This window comes from Lemur catta, chromosome 9 (genome assembly GCF_020740605.2).
Source record: "Lemur catta isolate mLemCat1 chromosome 9, mLemCat1.pri, whole genome shotgun sequence".
Lineage (NCBI taxonomy): Eukaryota > Metazoa > Chordata > Mammalia > Primates > Lemuridae > Lemur > Lemur catta.
In genome coordinates, this window is record NC_059136.1 from 51,460,825 (window position 1) to 51,479,340 (window position 18,516).

The 18,516-nt window shown below is 34.1% G+C and overlaps 1 protein-coding gene across 1 annotated transcript in view; it reads left to right on the forward strand.

The window, feature by feature from the left end:
- The window catches only part of EIF3E (eukaryotic translation initiation factor 3 subunit E), a 43,953-nt gene extending 26,990 nt beyond the window's left edge, over window positions 1-16,963 (forward strand). The window contains exons 8-13 of the mRNA XM_045560907.1: window positions 1,731-1,857; window positions 2,668-2,769; window positions 4,086-4,195; window positions 15,150-15,252; window positions 15,556-15,690; window positions 16,777-16,963. Of these exons, the coding sequence (XP_045416863.1) occupies window positions 1,731-1,857; window positions 2,668-2,769; window positions 4,086-4,195; window positions 15,150-15,252; window positions 15,556-15,690; window positions 16,777-16,815 (616 nt within the window). The 3' untranslated portion in view covers window positions 16,816-16,963. The remainder of the gene's footprint in view (window positions 1-1,730; window positions 1,858-2,667; window positions 2,770-4,085; window positions 4,196-15,149; window positions 15,253-15,555; window positions 15,691-16,776) is intronic.
- Window positions 16,964-18,516: the final 1,553 nt, after the last annotated feature.

The following is an 18,516-nucleotide window of genomic DNA, read 5'->3' on the forward strand; positions in this document are numbered from 1 at the left end:
TTCAGTTTAAAACTCAGGTTTAATTTTACAGATGGTACAGCTTTTAGTTGGTATGTTTTAGATATCTTTTCTTAGAAATTGTTTTATTCCTGAGTGGATATTGATTCTTTTTATACTTTACCTTGTTTAGAGGGCATTCAAGGTAGGATAAGTGGGACTAGGTAGTATTAGGCGTTATTTAACAGATTCTGGGGTCCTCTCAAGAGTTTAAGCAACATTTTGTGGGAATCTACAATGAAATACAGATTTATTAATCATAGTCTGGAAGAACTTGGAAAACCAAGTGTCTAAGCTGGACCCTGAAGGATGACTAAGATTTAGGCTTTTAGGGGTATGTGTTTGGGAGAGCAATCCACGCGGAATGAGCTTCAAGAAGAAAAACAGGAAGTTGTCAGTGATGATACGATGAGATATGGAGCCTGGGTAGTTTGGGGCTTGAATGTCCACCTAAGAGAAATGGACTTTATTGACAAATATTAATAATTCTGAGCTTGGCATAGTGTCTGGCACTCAGAGGTGCTCAATTAGTATTTATTGGATGAAAAATAGGGAACTATTTAATATTTAAGAAAATTGAGCAGGAGAAATACAGGATAAACACCTAATGACAGAGGGTTGTCATTTATCATCAGAACAGCAAGATTTGCTAACTATTTAGGTAAGTCCCTGTTGACATTTACCTGATATCTTTTCCTTTCTAATTACTGCTACCAGTTTAACTAACGCTTTGTAATATTGTAATAGTTTCCTTCTCCCTATTGTTTCCAGTCTTTCAACCCCTGAATTCTTTAACACATCGACTGCAACACTAGGAAAAAATTTTTTTTCCCTTGGGGCCCCAGTGTTTTATTATGAAAATAGAATAAAAACTTTGAAAACAAACGATCCTTTCTAATTTAATGAAAAATTTGTTATTTTTTATTGTTTTCTGTGTTTTTTTCAATAAAAAGGTGATATAAAACTTGAAAATTAATAATGTGAAAACTTGAAAAATAGTTCATAAGGGTAAAAAGTATTTTTCTTGTCAGGCTTAAGTATAATTTAAAGGTAAACATAAATAGAAAAATGAAATTTATTGACTTCTGTTCATTTAATCCACATTTTTAGAATTAAATTGTCAATCTTAATTTAACAATAAGAACATCAACAAGTAAGATTTTTATGAACCAACTGCAGGGTTTTGCCCAGGGCCCCAACCATCACGTAACATGTACGTCATAACACAGCAGCATGAGTTGCTTATGCACCACACGGCTCCCAAGGTAAAGAGATGTGTGAGCTATATATGCTTCATGAAGCCCCGGGCTCAAAACTAGCATGAGTTAAATACAATGCACATGGCAGTTAATGTGTTCAGTGCCCAATTTTCTGATTATGATGAATACTTTGCATGTAGGTTTTCACACATTTGTTCTAATGGGTGATTTCAAGTCATAGCGTAATAGTCTTTTGGGACACGCTGACAGCATGCGGAAGAGTCTTCTAAAATCCTGTTACTCAAAAATCATAATAGGATTCTTAAATAAGTCTTCCATCTCACTATAAATTGTGGGATACTGGCTGGCATTCTCATCATTTAGATTCCTGAAGTTAGATTCCGTTTATTTCCTGGAAGGAGGAGACACCCTTACAATATTCATTCTTAAGTGTTTGCAGTCTTAGGCTAGTGAAACAGTGCAATCTAATGGGCTGCTCAAGTATTTAACTCACAGTTTATATTTTTACCTTAGGTATCTTAATGCAATTCAGACAATGTGCCCACATATTCTTCGCTATTTGACTACAGCGGTCATAACAAACAAGGATGTTCGAAAACGCCGGCAGGTGCTAAAAGATTTAGTCAAAGTTATTCAACAGGTAAAAACTAAAATCTGTATTGATTTTTTTTAAAGTACCTAAACTTTAGGTGTGATCTCTTTTTCTAAAGTAGGACTCTTAGTTCTTAAGGTTAAAATAGGCTAAAAAATAGGAAGGAAGTATACATGAATTTTAGAAGTAAGAAAAGCCTTAAATGGTCTTAAAGTCCAAGATATACTACTTATGTTAGATGTGGTATGAATTATTATTGATGTGTGCTAGGTCAGTATTTAATATACATTATATATTTGTGTTGCTCTTATTGCAAAGAATAAAGAAGATCTGGAAACGGAAGCCGCTTATTTGGTTGAGATCATTACCTGCTTAATTCCAGAGGGGTGACCTTTACATAAATACAGGATTAATTAGTCCCCAAGTTGGGGAAAAGTTGCAGGCCTGCTGGTTGATACTTAGTGAGCTTCTCAGCAGAAACCATGGATTAGATAAAGAACTTAAATATTTATTTGATCTAAGAATGAATTAAATACAAAGTAAGTAATTCTGATTCAGTAGGGAATGAATACCCTTATCCTTGGGGAAGTAAGGGAGACTTTTGGTAGTAGGGGAATTTGAAAGTTTTTGGAATCACTTTAGCTAGGGTGAGAATTTAGAGAGCTTGATTTGAAAGACATAAGCCTAAGATGTGTTCTGGAATCAGGAGAGAAGCAGTTGCTTTGAGACAATAATGCTAGGTAATTTGGCTAGAAATCAATGGTAAAGAAAGAGGACAGGAAGATTGGGATATTCTAGGGGCAATCTGCTAAACAGTATTGAACCAGATGTAACTTGACCTTTGACTTAATTTTACAGGAGTCTTACACATATAAAGACCCAATTACAGAATTCGTTGAATGCTTGTATGTTAACTTTGACTTTGATGGGGCTCAGAAAAAACTGAGGGAATGTGAATCAGTAAGTATGAATTTTTACTTATACACTAATAACATTCTTAAAATTTTGGATATTGTAGAGTTAAGCTTGCAGAGTCTTAAAATAATGATGTAATTATATCAGAAATGTTTATTAATCTTAAAATGGCAAGTTGTTTGGGAGTGTGCTAGGCTGAAGACATTTTTAATGTTGTCATGTGTGTATCCCTTTTGTTAGGAGAGCTGGTTAAAACATTAGGGCTAATTTAAATTCAGAGATATATCGGTAATTCCATGTCTTATTGTAAATGAGTAAATATGTAAGATATTTTATACATACAGGCAAGATCACTGAATTGTATGTCACAACTATGATTCTCAATTTTGTTTCATAGGTGGGTTTATCTTTAGAATTTTTTACATGATTGTATTTAACATTTGTGATAAACCAGGCAATTCACTATAGTGATGAATTTTATAACTAATGTCTGCTGTTGTTTAGTAGAAACTAAAGTACCTTCAGAGCAACTGTGGAAGAGTTAGGTTATAGTTGTTTTGAATAGTTAGTTTGCAAGTTTTAAGTAATTAAGCTAAGAATTTATCTGCTGAATGTAGCTGCATTTACCAGATCCACAAATTTCTAGTCATCAATTTCATCTTTTGAACTAAAAATTTGGCATAAAATAGGCAAAGTTGTTGATAGACTGAGACAGTCTGTTTGTTGACAGACTTATCTTTCTAAGAAAAAAATGATCAAATACACATTCAGAGTTGATTTTCAAACATTAGGGAAAATAGAAAATTAGAATCCAGTATGGTAATAAGTGTTCTGGTACGTGTGACATTAAAGTAAATATTGGTATATATTCATTACATTCAGTATCTGGGCCTTGCTGTAAATCCAGAGGGCACTTGGTTGCTGTTCTTAAAGTTTAAATATTCTCTTTTAGTTATAACATCTGTGGAGTAGCAGCCACCTCTTGCATTCATTTCCTTTGTAGTTTCTAAGTCTACTTAGAAATAATGTCAGAGAAATACTCATGTCTTTAGTCCATTTATAACTCTTTATTTTAAATAGTTAGAAAAGATATGTTATCTGCAGAGCACTTATACGTAAGATAACAGACAGGATGAACAAAGAAATATTGCAGTTTTTTAGGTCATTTTTTGGTAGCACTCTTACTGCTTTTGTAAATTATTAAAGGCTTGAACACAGTGTTCAAGAAAGTACTGTGGTGTAGAACTCATTAGATGACGGAACTACACTGAATGGAACATTAAAGCAGACAAAATATTTGAGTCAGGTTTCTGAAAATTGCTTGTCAATGTCATAATTTTTTTCTGTTTTATATCTTCTAGGTGCTTGTGAATGATTTCTTCTTGGTGGCTTGTCTTGAGGATTTCATTGAAAATGCCCGTCTCTTCATATTTGAGACTTTTTGTCGCATCCACCAGTGTATTAGCATTAAGTAAGAACACTACGATTTGATTTATATTTTCTATTATACTTCTACATTCCTAGAAATTTCGATCTATTGTAAAGTTACACTTAATAAGATACCAGTTAATTGGATTTTTATTTTATTTCCCTTTGCTTTTAGAAGAAAAAGGAAACAATTTGATAGTGATTTATGAAAAAAAGCTAACTTTTTTTAAATTCTGGGATGCTACACACTCAAGCATTTTTGGCTTCCATGTGTGACACAGCAGGACTTTTCAACATACTAAGCTGAGGGCAGTATAAGATTATCAGTTACGTTTTAAAAGAATAAATAAATACTATCGTAACATTACATAGGGAGAAAAGTGAAGTATCCAGTTTTAAAATGGTTTTCAAGAGGAGTTCAAGTAAGGAGATAGCCAGTAAATCAGAAATATTGTTGAAAGACCACTACATTTGGTAATCGTTTCCACTGAGTTTGTTTTATTTAATTACATATTTGAATTCTCATATAGTAAATTCCTGTGACATCCTAAAATGTTGAAACATGGAACAATTATGAATTTTAGTTGAAATTTTCTCTGTTCTTTGAAAAAATTATTAGGAAAAAATTGTGAAATGTACATAACCTATTAGAAACTAATTGTACATATTAGAGTTTGAAAAAAACTAGCATCCTGCGGTCACAGATGAAGTCAAACATAAACGTTTAAAAACTTACTACTTTAATGTTTGCCTCTGAGGAATTGTGTGTAGAACAAATTCTTTTTCTTTAATGCCATTTGTTTTTGCTAATCCATACTTGCTTGCCTAATTTTACTGGGTTGTCATTGAAGTGGTTGTCCAGAGTTAGAAGTATAGTGTAATCATATGCTTTTCCTATGAGAATTGAATCCTTGGCTTCAGTTTTATTAGTACTTTACTATAGCTTGCAGACATAATTTTAAAAATCTGATTCTCTTAAAGAGTATATGCAAATTCCTAATACGTAGTTGGTTGTGAAATAAAGAGGTAGGTATTTCATATTTGGGGCTCTGGTAGACAATAGATAACTGAATTCTTGCATTGTTCTTTGTTTTTAAGATTTGTAATTACGGCTTGTGAAAGAGGGATGTTAGTATTTTGGTTTCCCGTGTGGAATTTTCCCCATTTCTCATTAGAATGTGGTCACTTAGGCATTCTTGGTCCAGAACTTATTTAACTGCCCCTGTTGGGCCTTTTGAAAGCTGATTCTCTTTTTTGTATCTTTAGCACCTAGTATACTAACTTTGCTACTAACATGGTTTGTATAGGATAGTATGAGTATAGTATAAATATTTGTTATATAAATAAATTTCTTTTGTTCTTAGCATTAGTACACGTGCATTTTGTCCATGATAACTTTTTTACTTTGGTGTTTGCTTCTGGGTTACCATATATAAGAAGGTTTGTTGTAATTCTAGCTCTTTCATTTTATTAACTCTGGGGCCATGGATTCATTATTTGGTTTCCTGGGCTTCAGTTTATCTTTAACAGTAAAATAGATTAAGTATTTGTTCCTGCCTACTCAAGAGATGTGCAGCTCAAAGAAGTTATAGAGTAAGAATACTTCTGTAAACTTTTATGTGATATTATCATTACCTATCTTGGTTTAGATTTTTATTTTTTTGTTCGACCCCTGTAGTTTTCTGCTAGATAAAGTCTCTAAAGTAGTTTCAGACTAAAGTTCTAGTGGCTTTCCAAAGTCCAGAAATCCTTTTCTTCCAGTGATGGTATTTTCTTTCACTTAGGTTGTTCAGACTTTTTCTGGCTACCTTTTTTACTAACTTAGATGATTAAGACATAGATTAGTAATGTATTTTCTTCAGTTATTAGGGTAGAATTTTCAAGCTGAAAGAAATCTTAGGAACCTTCTAATCCAACAACACACATAGTTACTGAATCATCTAGACTAGGACTTTCCAGTGAAACTTCCTGCAGTGATGGAAATGTATTTCAAGTATGGTATACTTGAAAGATGGTTCACATTTCAAGATCTAGAGCCATGGCTTTCAAATCTGTGTGTGTGTGCATGTGTCTAAACATTAGGACTTATTTTCAAATGCAATATTATATGTATGAATGTACATATTTGTGTATATAAGCAGATCAAAGTAGAGCCCCTTCGCCCTACTTATCCTGTATCTCTGTTCAACTTTTCTCCTGTCTACTTAGACACCTCTTTGAAACGCTATGACTTCTGGAAACACAGTTTTGCACAACATTGACTCAGGACAGCTTCATTATTTTGTACCTGGGAAACTTAAGTCTCAGGAGCATTAAGCTACTTAAGTCTTATTTAATGACAGAACCTTGTCTAATAGGTGTCCAGCATTCATTGTACTGTGCCTCACTATAAATTCCTTTTCATGGTGAATAATTTATATTTTCGGAAATATCAGGTTTAGACTAATTTAACTGTTAGTTAGTGTATCAGTTGAGCCAGAGAATAAAGATGAAAACCCTAAGTCATTGTTTAACTATGTGTCTCAGAATCTCTGTAGAGTCTGTCATCGTTTCCGCGCCCCTCCCCCCCAAACAGATTCCCAGTAGCCACTTTAAATTTCTGAATCAGATTTACTGAGTATGCTATGCTGTGATGTGTAGCAGGGCCACTGTACTGTTTGGATCTTCAGAGTGATTATTCCAAAGCACAGCTAGAATCAAAAAACACTGTTAGGTCGCCAATTTTTTAGGCATGTAATTACAGCCTGCTGTGATGGAGTAAAAAATCAATGATTTAATACCTGTAGTATATAATGAATTAAGAAGGTAAGCTTCTTCATGTTTTTAAAGCTTCTTTAATGGATTAGAAATATAGTGACTGAAAATAATGTTAAGTGTTTATGTTGGGATTTTATAAATACAGCAGACATCTTGATTCAGACTCCAAGGACTTGGAATCCATGATATAATGACCAACAGAGCTAACAATTACCTTTAAACAATACATAGAAAAAATAATAATTCTTCTACAATCCAGAGCTTTTAAACCTAGCTGTACATCAGAACCATCTGGAAAAGTTAAACAACAACAACTTAAACTTAAAAAGAATAGATTTCCTCGTTTCACCCCAGTCCTTCTGAATGAAAATCTCTGGGATCAAGGCTTGAGAATCTGGGTTTAAAGCTTCCCAGGTGATTTGTTTGCGGTCAGCCTTGGGGAATCACTGCTCTAAATTAGTGATTTGTAGTCCTGGCAGCACATTACAATCAAATGGGAAGCTTTAACACATTGACTGCCATGTGAGTTGCATTTAACTCAGGCTAGTTTTGAGCCTGGGGCCTCGTGAAGCAAAACCCTGCAATTGGTTCACGAAAACCTTACTTGTTGATGTTCATTGTTACAATTAATATTGACAATTTAATTCTAAAAACATGGATTGAGTTGCATATAACTCACACACAGAAAACAATAAAAAATAACAAATTAGAAAGGACCATTTTGTTTTAATAAAACACTGCAGCCCCAGGGAAAAAAGGTTTTTTTCGAGTGTGGCAGTCAATGTGTTAAAAAGTACTAAATAAAAATAATGGATTATTGAGTCTAACCCCTAAAAAGCAAAAACATTCTCTGGAGGGAGACACCAGCAGTAGTATTTTTAAAAGGTCCCCAGTGATTCTCATGCAAGACTTTGCTTATTTTTTTTAAGAAATTAAACTTTTAAGATGATATAGGTCAGTCGTAAGAAATAATAGAGATCCCCTATGTTCTTTATTAGGTTTCTCCCATTAGTAACATTTTGCAAAACTATAGTAAACTATAGCAACCAGGACATTGACATTGATACATTCAAGGTACAGAACATTTCCATCACCACAAAAATCCCTCAAGTTGCTCTTTTATAGCAGTATCCACTTCCCTGCCAGTCTCTCCTTGATCCCTGGCAACCAGTCACATGATCCGTTCTCCAATTCTGTATTTTGTCATTTTAGGAATGTCGAAAACATTTTCTAAAAGGCAATGACCAACTTTCCAAATAGGGCAAATAATGCTATGTATCATGATTAAGATATAATTAATTAATAACAACATAACTAGTAGTACTGCTGTCCAAAGAAAACATTATAAATGTTACTGAGTGCCTCTTCTGGCCAAACACTAGATAGAAAATATTGAGCACACTCTCAAAGAGCTTAAAATCCAGAGGTAGAAAACAGATATTAAATTATGATAGGTGTTTTGAAATACAATGCAGTGATTAGAGAGAATGACATAGACATATTTTGTATATTGAAAACCAGAGAAGTAATTTAGATAGATGATAGATTGAACCCTGATAACTCTCTAAATGGAGTATCTTTAATCCCCAAACTAGACTTTTTTCCACTAATACTATTAATAATTACGAGAAATTATTCTATTCACTAGTTTATGCTGGGCTATCTCTGTCTCTGATTACTCTAAAGTTATTTGATAGTTTACCTTTTTGGGGGGAAAGAGGAAGGATGTATCTCTGGCCTCCTTTTCTTTCCCCAAAGGATACATTTCAAATGCTGAATAGAATAGTATACAACCCATGGTTATTTATTAAACAACTCTTTTCATTTGTGATTTGGAACATTCTCTGTTAATAGATTTCCTGACTAAATGGCTGTAAGCACATGTGATAGCCATATCTTTATAAAAATACATATTAAGAATGTTTTTTAACAGCTTGTAAACAACTCTGTAGATTTGTAGGGTAAGTTACAAATCTGTTTACTATAAAGTGTGCAACATCTGTCAAAAAAGATTACTATGGTGGGGGTTAATTTAATATAGCTGAATAGTTTATCAGATATAATATGTGGCCGAAATTTAAAAGCTGTTCTGAAATAATTCTTGGACCAGTTTTCAATTGCAGATAAAAACAAAGTATGGAAGTAATATTTTGAGTGTGTATGATAAACATGTTGAAGCATACATTAATATAATTTCCTTATAGGGAGTTAGTTTTGGCTTTTCATAGAAGGAGGTATTTGCCAACTACTCTTGCATTACTTTAAGTTAAGAAGTTATTCTACTTTGCTTATTTTATTAAGTAACAGAGGTCTTAATAGTTTTCTTAACGTTCTTATTACCACATAACAATTTATATTTAGAATTATACTTACTGATAGTAGAGAGAAATAGATATGTTTCCAGATGGCGATAGTTTCTAAGGCCATTGTCATTGCATTTCTGCATTAACTATAAGGTTATAAAGAAATGTTGGAAAATTCGGCAAGAATTTTCAGTTGTCACATGTAGCATTTAGTGTTTCTGTTTTATTCTGTTTTGTTTTTCCTATTTCTTCCCAGTCTTGTAGTTAAACACAGTTTGCACAAAGACTTGGAGTACTTTTCTTTGGGTATGCTGAATAGTTGGCCTGTGGTCTTCAGTGATGACTAGAGGTTCCCATATCTTAATGTTTAAATCAGCAGTATTTGAAATAAATTGTGCTTGTCAGATAAAATTTAGAAAGCCAAGTTATTTAAAGAGGTAATTAATAAGACATGTGAAATGTAGTACCTCGAAATCCTTATTTTCCCAAATCTTTATTAATTAAGATGGGGGACGTGAGGTGGGGAGAGGTTGGTGGCTATGGGAGGGTTCAGAGAAGGGACACTATCTTAGGGATTAGGCATTGGAAACCTGATAGAAAATCAACTTGGCTGGGCACAGTGGCTCACATCTGTAATCCCATCACTTTGGGAGACCAAGATGGAAGGATCACTTGAGGCCAGGAGTTCGAGACCAGCCTGGGCAACATGGTGAGACCTCATCTCTACAAAAAAATAAAAAGTTTAAAAAAAGAAGAAAATTAGCCTAGAGCCAAAGAAGTCCTAATTGGTTTCCTGTATTTAGATATCTTACGTACTTAATTGGTGCCACTGGTACTATTTACTGCTCAGAAACTTAAAAAAAGTATATGATTCTGTGCTGGAAACACGAACATGTTTAAAGAGTTTGAACTGAGGATGAAATAATTTTGCTATGTCTTTTGAAATAGCACTTGATTCTATGCATATCTTATTTAACATATTCAATACCATGTTTTTGTGTCAGTTGAACAGAACTAGTCAGTTTAGAGATGTGTGTAAGGGATTTACAGAAAATATTTAAATGTTTAAGCTGACTGCAAGACTTTTAGTATGAACGGGTGCGGTGGCTCACTCCTGTAATCCTAGTACTCTGGGAGGCCAAGGCAGGAGGATCAGTTGAATTCAGTAGTTTTAGACCATCCTGAGCAAGAATGAGACCCCGTCTCTGCTAAAAATGGGAAAATTAGCCGGGCCTTGTGGCGCATGCCTGTAGTCCCAGCTTGGGGGACTGAGGCAGAGGATCGCTTGAGCCCAGGAGTTTGAGGTTGCTTGAGCTAGGCTGGTGCCACGACACTTGCCTGGGCAACAGAGCAAGACTCTTGTCACCAAAAAAAGAAAGAGAAAAGAAGAAACAATACTAAAACTCTACTCAGGGTGACAGTGAGACTCTGTCTCGAAAAAAAAAAAAGATTTTTAGTATAACCTAAATAACCTAGAAATTATTTTTTATGTTTAAAATCTGGATTGAATTAGAAATTTTTCTCAGGAATTCTGCATTTTTATGTACTTTGTCTTTTAGTTTATTGATAAACTGAATTATTTTTGGTAACATTAGGTAAGCATTTTCTGGAATAGCTTAAACCAACTTTTTCTCTTTTAAGCTTTGATAGGCTATTCCATTTTTATTTCTAAATTTATACAATTTTTACATAAAATTGCCCAAATGGAAAAGAACTGTAGGCTTTGAGGATTTGTCTGTTAATTATTTAGTGTGTATTTTTTTTTTTTTTTACTGTGTGTATTTTCATGTTACTTAAAGGAAACTGGACTATTGTCATATTCTTTAATTCACTGTCAGAGTGATTGGTAGCTTAGATAACCTGCAATGCCATCAATAATTTCCTAATACTTCTTGCACCTTAATTCAAGTTTTTCTTTGACTTGATTTACTAAGTAAAAGATCAACAAGCACAGTGTAGACAGTAAATTCCTGAAATAGGATTATGGCTCCAAGCATGCAGGCATTTATGAATCGAGGTGCATGTTGCCAAATTGCTCTAGCCATGTTAGAATATGAGACTTAGAATATAGATATAAAAAAAGAGGAGGGATAGAGAATTCTAGTTATTTATTTAAATAGGATGGAATTTTTTTTCTTTTGTCTTAAAAATCTGAGATTAAATATTATTTCCTTAAGCAAGCTCTTCCCAAACCCCCAGACTAGAGCTGGGTAACCTTTTTGCATCTTACATAGCTCTTTCCACTTTTTCTTCATTACACATACAGTAGTTTATGTATTTGGGGCATTAGGTGATTGTCCCCAGCCCCCACCTCTGACTTAAACTCTGTAAAGGCTGACAAATAAATGATACTTTGTCAGCTGCATCTAACACAGTTTATATTTTGTTGAGTGAATGACAAAGGAAAAGAACTGCTTTGGTTTGGCTGGCATGTGGTATTTATGAGAATAGTGAGAGCTAGGAAAGGTAGATTGAAGTGAAATTGTAGAGCTATGAATGAATAACTTAGAAGTTTGAATTTTATTATTTTAGTATAAGTGTTCCATGAAAGTTTTGAAAGGAATTTGGGAATAAACTGGTTATGGTATTCCCCCCCTTATCCTAGGATATACATTCCATGACCCCCATGCCTGAAACCAAGGATAGTACCAAACCCTGTACATACTATTGTCTTTTTCTGTACATACATACCTGTGATAAAGTTTAATTTATAAATTAGGCAAAGTAAGAGATTAACAACTAATAATAAAATAGAACAATTATAACAATACACCAGCATCACTACTCTTGTACTTTGGGGACCATTATTAAGTAAAATAATAGTTACTTGAACACAAGCACTGTGATAGTGGGACAATCTAATAATTGAGATGGCTACTAAACTGACAGCGGGGGCGCATATACAGCATGGATACACTGGACAATTCCTGAGTCGGGTCGAGTGGGATGGTGCAAGATTTCATCATGCTGTTTAGAATGGTGCACAATTTAAACTTATGAATTATTTCTGGAATTTTCTATGTAATATTTTCAGACCATGGTTGACCATGGGGGTAACTGAAACCACAGTAAGTAGAACTGCAGATATTGGTGTGGGGGTGGAATACTGTAGTTGGGTTTTAGAACTGACCTGGGAACTATATGAAATAGATTAAGGAAAGACTTAAGATATGAACTAGTTAGAAAACTAGGAAATAGTAATGGAGTCTGAACTAGAATAGTGACTAGCACAGGAATCAGTCAGACAGTGAATGTTAATTGCTTCCTGTGTGCTAGGCATTGTGCTGCTAATCTCTGGATATATGGCAGTGAACAAGGAAGATAGGGTGCGTGCTCTTTGATTGAACATATAGTCTATCATGGAAGCAGATATACGGTAAACAACTACAGCTGTTACTAATGCTATGGAAAAAAAGGGTGGGGGATCCTTGTAAACAGGGCAAAGGCCCTGAAGTGGTTAAGAACATGGCATGTTTGATGAACAGAGGGGGTTAATATGGCTGGTGGAGAGGAGAGTGTCTCAAGACAAGAGTAGATTGGAAAGAAACTTCAGATGAAAAGCAGTGATTAAAGAAATAACTGGCTATGCGTGGTGGCTACCACCTCTGATGCGTGGAGGCTGAGATGGGGGGATTGCTTAAGACCAACCTAAGCAACATAGCAAGACCCCATCTTTACCAAAAAGAAAAAAATTAGCCAGGTGCAGTGGTACAGGCCCGTAGTCCCAGCTACTCAGGAGGCTGAGGTGGGAGGAGCCTTAGAACGCAGGAGTTTGAGTCTACAATGAGCTATGATTGTGTGTCACTGCACTCCTGCCTAGGTGGCAGAGCGAGACCCTGTCTCCAAAGAGAGAGAGAGAGAGAGAGAGTGTCTCAGAGAGAGAGAGAGAGAGAGAGAGAGAGAAGGAAAGAAATTGATAGGACTTCTCAATTGTAGAAGAATTAGATAACGTAGGTTTCAAGAATGGATGTTTCATCATTTTTTATGATACCAACTATATATTAATGTATAACTAATTGCTATCTGGAAATAATGTTTCTACTTTTGAAAAGCAGAATATAGAGACCTTGAAGGTTGGAATTTTAATATGTTTTTTACAGATTGTTTCATTTGCGCTAACCAGAGTAAAATCACGAGTATGTGTTAGAAAGTCTTTAGATTAGCAACTTCAGGTAAAAGTATCAAACATATACTTCCTTTGCTTGTCCCAATGGGAATAAAATTTACATGTTTCTAAGGTCAGACATCAGCAGGAAACACAAGGAGTTTATTGGGAGGCCATAGGAAACACCAGTTGCAGGAATTAAAAAAGAAAGGACTTCTTGTTTCAGTAAAATGGCACATTTCCCTATTTGTAGTGGCTTTTAAAAAATGGGATTTATTTAGACAATAGTGATAAAGAGAATAGAGAATAAAATTTGTCCATGTGAAGTAATAGTCATGGATTAATTGTTCCTTAAGTTTGCTATGAATGTGTGCTTACAGCAAAATTGGTTATAAAAACACAAAGAACATTGACACAGGGTACCTTGGTGAAGAAAAAGAAAAAAACAGAAAAAACATGATTTTCACACAAATCCTGGGAATTTTATGGTTTAGTTGGCTCTATTCCATATTTATCTTGTTTTTAATTTCAAGCGTCTCTTAGAGAAAAATTTAAAATAATTGTCTTCATAGATTTAGTCTTGGACTATTTTATTGGTAGCCTAACTTAATTTTTACATTTTCAACAAAATTCTATGAACTCATTGTCAATAGACATATAAAATAGGGATAGCACAGAGATTATATTATTTCCATAAAGGCATTTTTATTAACTAGAATGCTTACATTTGGATTAGGAGCTCTGGAATTAAATAATTAATTATACAGTCACTAATGGCTTGAATATTTATGTTTTAAAGTTGGGAATGCTGTCAGAAATTTTAGTTCATAACATTCCAAAGAATTATTTTGTTGATGATATTCTAGTTTTCATCAAATCAGTGAGGACAGTTGATGTCATGCATAAATAACCATATATGCATGCATATGTACTATACACTTTTAAGTATATACTCTTACATATTATACTTGCATACATAGTCTTTCGTCAGCTGACTGGCTAACCCTACTTACCGAGGGTGGTGCTTGCTTTTTAGTCCTGACAAATTAAACGCAGCAACAACCCTCTTCAACCTGATCACAATTTGGAAAAATACAAAATGCAGATTGGTTGATGTCAAAAAGTATTTTAGATTGGGGTCTTCACAGTCTGGCCTCCCTCCTCTTTCTCTAAAATTCAGTAGTCATATAGGTTATAAAGTATACAACTCCAGGGAGTGTCCCTAGAGTTAACAGCACAAATATACACAGCAACCCTGAGTTTTTATAGTTTTCATTAGATTATATTTATTACTGTTGCTCTTTGTAGTAGGTTTATTTGTATAATCATTATATAGTCAGCCCTCGGACAGAAAAATAGTATGTAAATAGTTATTATGCTGTATTGGTTTTTTAATTCATTTTAATTCATTTTTTTAAATTGTATATATTTTTTTTTACTGTGTTATTTTTCATCCCAGTATTTTCTATCTACAGTAGGTTGAATCCATGGATGCTCAGAGCTGAGTGTACATTATAAAACCTTTTTCTCCCTTACATCGTTATTTGTTGAGCACGTGCTGTAAAGTATGTTCTAGAAACTGAAAGGATTTTCATAAATGCAGAATATGGTACCCTCCCCTCCTGGATCTTACAGTTTGGTTGGTAAAATAGGATATAGGTCATGTATAATAGAAGACAAGAGCAATGTAGATAGTATGGGTCTTGGTATATAAGAGAGGGTGACCCAGAAATACCTAAAATTCTCTATGTAGAGCGTGGATCAAACAGATACATAAAACTAGATTTTTAGGCCCGATTTATTAACATTACTGTTTTTACTTTTTTCATTAGCATGTTGGCAGATAAACTGAACATGACTCCAGAAGAAGCTGAAAGGTGGATTGTGAATTTGATCAGAAATGCAAGACTTGATGCCAAGATTGATTCTAAATTAGTGAGTATTATGTTAGTTATGCTATGTACTAAATACCAATTGCTGATTATTTTGTATTTTTAGAAATTTTGAAGAAGTTAGGACATCTTATTTTTTGTTAAGAATTTATTTTGTTTTAATGTATAATAGTTCTTTGAAGGCAACAGCAGCGTCCTTTTTCTTGCTAGATAAATGTTGTCATCTTTATACAGTGTATAAAAATATATGCAGTAGTCATGTAGTGTTGTTATATCATGCTCATTAATTACCTGGGAAATTCAGTCATTATCATTATAGGATCAATTTCCTTCTGTTTCATTTTAGGGCCATGTGGTGATGGGTAACAATGCAGTCTCACCCTATCAGCAAGTGATTGAAAAGACCAAAAGCCTTTCTTTTAGAAGCCAGATACTGGCCATGAATATTGAGAAGAAACTTAATCAGAATAGTAGATCAGAGGTAAGAACCACACATTTTCTACTCTGTCTGGGATTTAGGAACAATGTAACATAATTGTTACATGACCTTTTTTTGAGACAATATCAGTATCAGTTGTACCTGATTTTTATTGCTATTTAAAGATATGAACATTTTGTTTAAGAAATTACTAAACTGAAGTGAATTTTTTCTTAGATGTATTATATGCATTAGTCAAGAAAACTGAAAAAAATTGTGTTGCTCATTTGTTATAACTATTTTTCTTCTCCTTTTACTCTTCCTGTGTGACTTCATTAATTCATTTCCTCAGGGTTTTCAACACATCATTTTGATACTGGCAGATGATAACTTACATGTGTAGCCCTCTTTCAAGTGCTTGAAATGTGTGCTCTTTCTAAATCTAAAGAAATGATTCTGTAAAAACATTGATCTTATTATATCTATTAGTGCTGATCTTAAATAAATTTCATTTCTGATGCTCATATCAAAATAATTACATCACCCTTTTTGGTAGAGGTCCTGTGTATTATATGTTGAAGGAATTTGAATGGCCTTATAATTGTGGAATCCTAAACTATCTTTAATGCTTTTTAGACGTTATGATTATGTATAACTGGATAGATTATGTATAACTGGGTAGAAAGTCATTAGGAAGCAGTTGTGGGACTTTCAAAGACCCCATTTGATTGAAATTTTAGGGACAGATTGGTGTCCTTAGAACAGTCCTTTAGTTTCAAAAGAGGAAGACTCATTAGAATTGGAATTGCATATTCCAGCCAAGTCTAGGATAGCTGAGCCTGGAATATAACTTACATGATTTTTTTTTCTGTATGCTTCAGGATCAATTTGTATGGATTATTGTTCCAATGTTGGTGATACTGTAATTGTTACATTGTGTAATTGGCTTAAAGGTATCTCAGGTAACATTTTGATGTGTTTATTTTGTTCTAATTGGAACATCTGACATTTAGTAATTGCGGAATTTATGATCTTAGACTGGCTTGACAGGAGTGGTGCTAAAGTAAATGCCATGTCACTTTTTTCTATGTTAGCTTTTTTAGAAAGTATTTTCTTTTCACCCTGTCAATTTTTCTCTGTATATTTTAGGCTCCTAACTGGGCAACTCAAGATTCTGGCTTCTACTGAAGAATTGTAAAGAAAAGATGAAAAAACTATAAAAGAAAGATGAAATATTAAAACCATTATAATAAAGGGTAACATACTTTTTAGAAATAATTAAATACTGAATATAAATTTTGGAGAATTTGAATAAAATTGGCTATGGTGTATTTTATTTTGTTATGAATTCTCTTGTATGTGCAAGTATCTGTTTTTTTAACTTCTTATTTTGAAATAAGGGAGTTACAAAAATAATACAGAGAGGTCCATGTAGGTTGAACCCAGTTTCCCCCAATTTTTTCATCTTGAGTTACTGTATACAATATGAAAATCAGGATATTGACATTGGTACAATGTGTGTAAGTAGTTCTGTGCCATTTTCTCACATGTGTAGTTTTTTTATCACCAGCACTTCAATCAAGATACAGAACTATCATCATCACAAAGATCTCCCTCATGCTACTCTTTATAGCCACACCTAGCCCTACCAGTTCTAACCCCTGGCAATCACTAATTTATTCTTCATCTCCATAATTTTGTCATTATGAGAATGTTATATAAATGGAATCATACAGTATGCAGCCATTTGAGATTAGCTCTTTTCATTCATCACAATGCCCCTTGTGATCTATCTGAGTTGTCATATATATCAGTAGTTTCTTCCTTTTTATTGCTGAATAGTATTCCATGGTATTGATTTACCAAATTGTTTAACCATATTCCTACTGAGGGATGTTTTAGTTGTTTCCAGTTTGGGGTTATTACAAATAAAGCTATAGTTCCTTAATTTCCTAAGGTGGCTCCTTAGTCACTCACTGTATGGTTACAGAGATTAAATAGGAGTATAAGTTGAATTTAATAAACGCCTCTCTAAATGTTACACACACACACACACACACACACACACACACACACACACACACACACACACACACACACACACACACACACACACGGTTTACTGGATACCCATGGTATTTAGTATAAAGTCCTCATAGAGTCTCTTTTACACAGAAGTGGTTTGATTTTTCACTTTGGTTGTTGAACTAAAACCCAGTCAGATAATAGAAATTTCTGTTTCTGCTCTCAAGGGGTGGTACAAAGAAAGATAAAAGATACATGCATATTGTTCTTTTATCTGACATCTGATCAGGCCACCCTCAGTGTTCAGTTAAATTTAGAGACTATAGTTGTTAAATCGCATGTGTCACTGAAAGAGCATAGAGACCTCCCAATACTAAACTTAGAGCAGGGGGTCCACAAACTTTTTCTGTAGAAGGCCAGATATTAACTATATTAGGCTTTGCAGGCCATATGTTCTTTGTTGCAACTACTCAACTCTGTCAAATAGCACAAAAGCAGCCTTTGTATGTAAATGAATGCTGGTGGCTGTGTTCCAATAAAACTATTTACAAAAACAGGCCAAGGGCCAGACTGTCTCACTTGCTGTGGTTTCCAACCCCTGACTTGGAGTGTTGGTACTTCTAAGCTGCAGTCAGAAAGTACTGAAACTAGAGGGAAGCTGACTGGTCGGGTAAGCCAGGTGCTAATTTATTCTTCTGTAACCAGTGTTGTAGAAATGCCAAGTATAAGGCAGGAAAAAAATACAGAGAAATATAAAGAGGATTATTGGTAGTACAAAATGGTCAGGATTTATGGAGAAACAAGTACCAAAGAGTGACTTCAATAACAAGATAGACCCTTACGTGTAGGAGCTAATTCCATGAA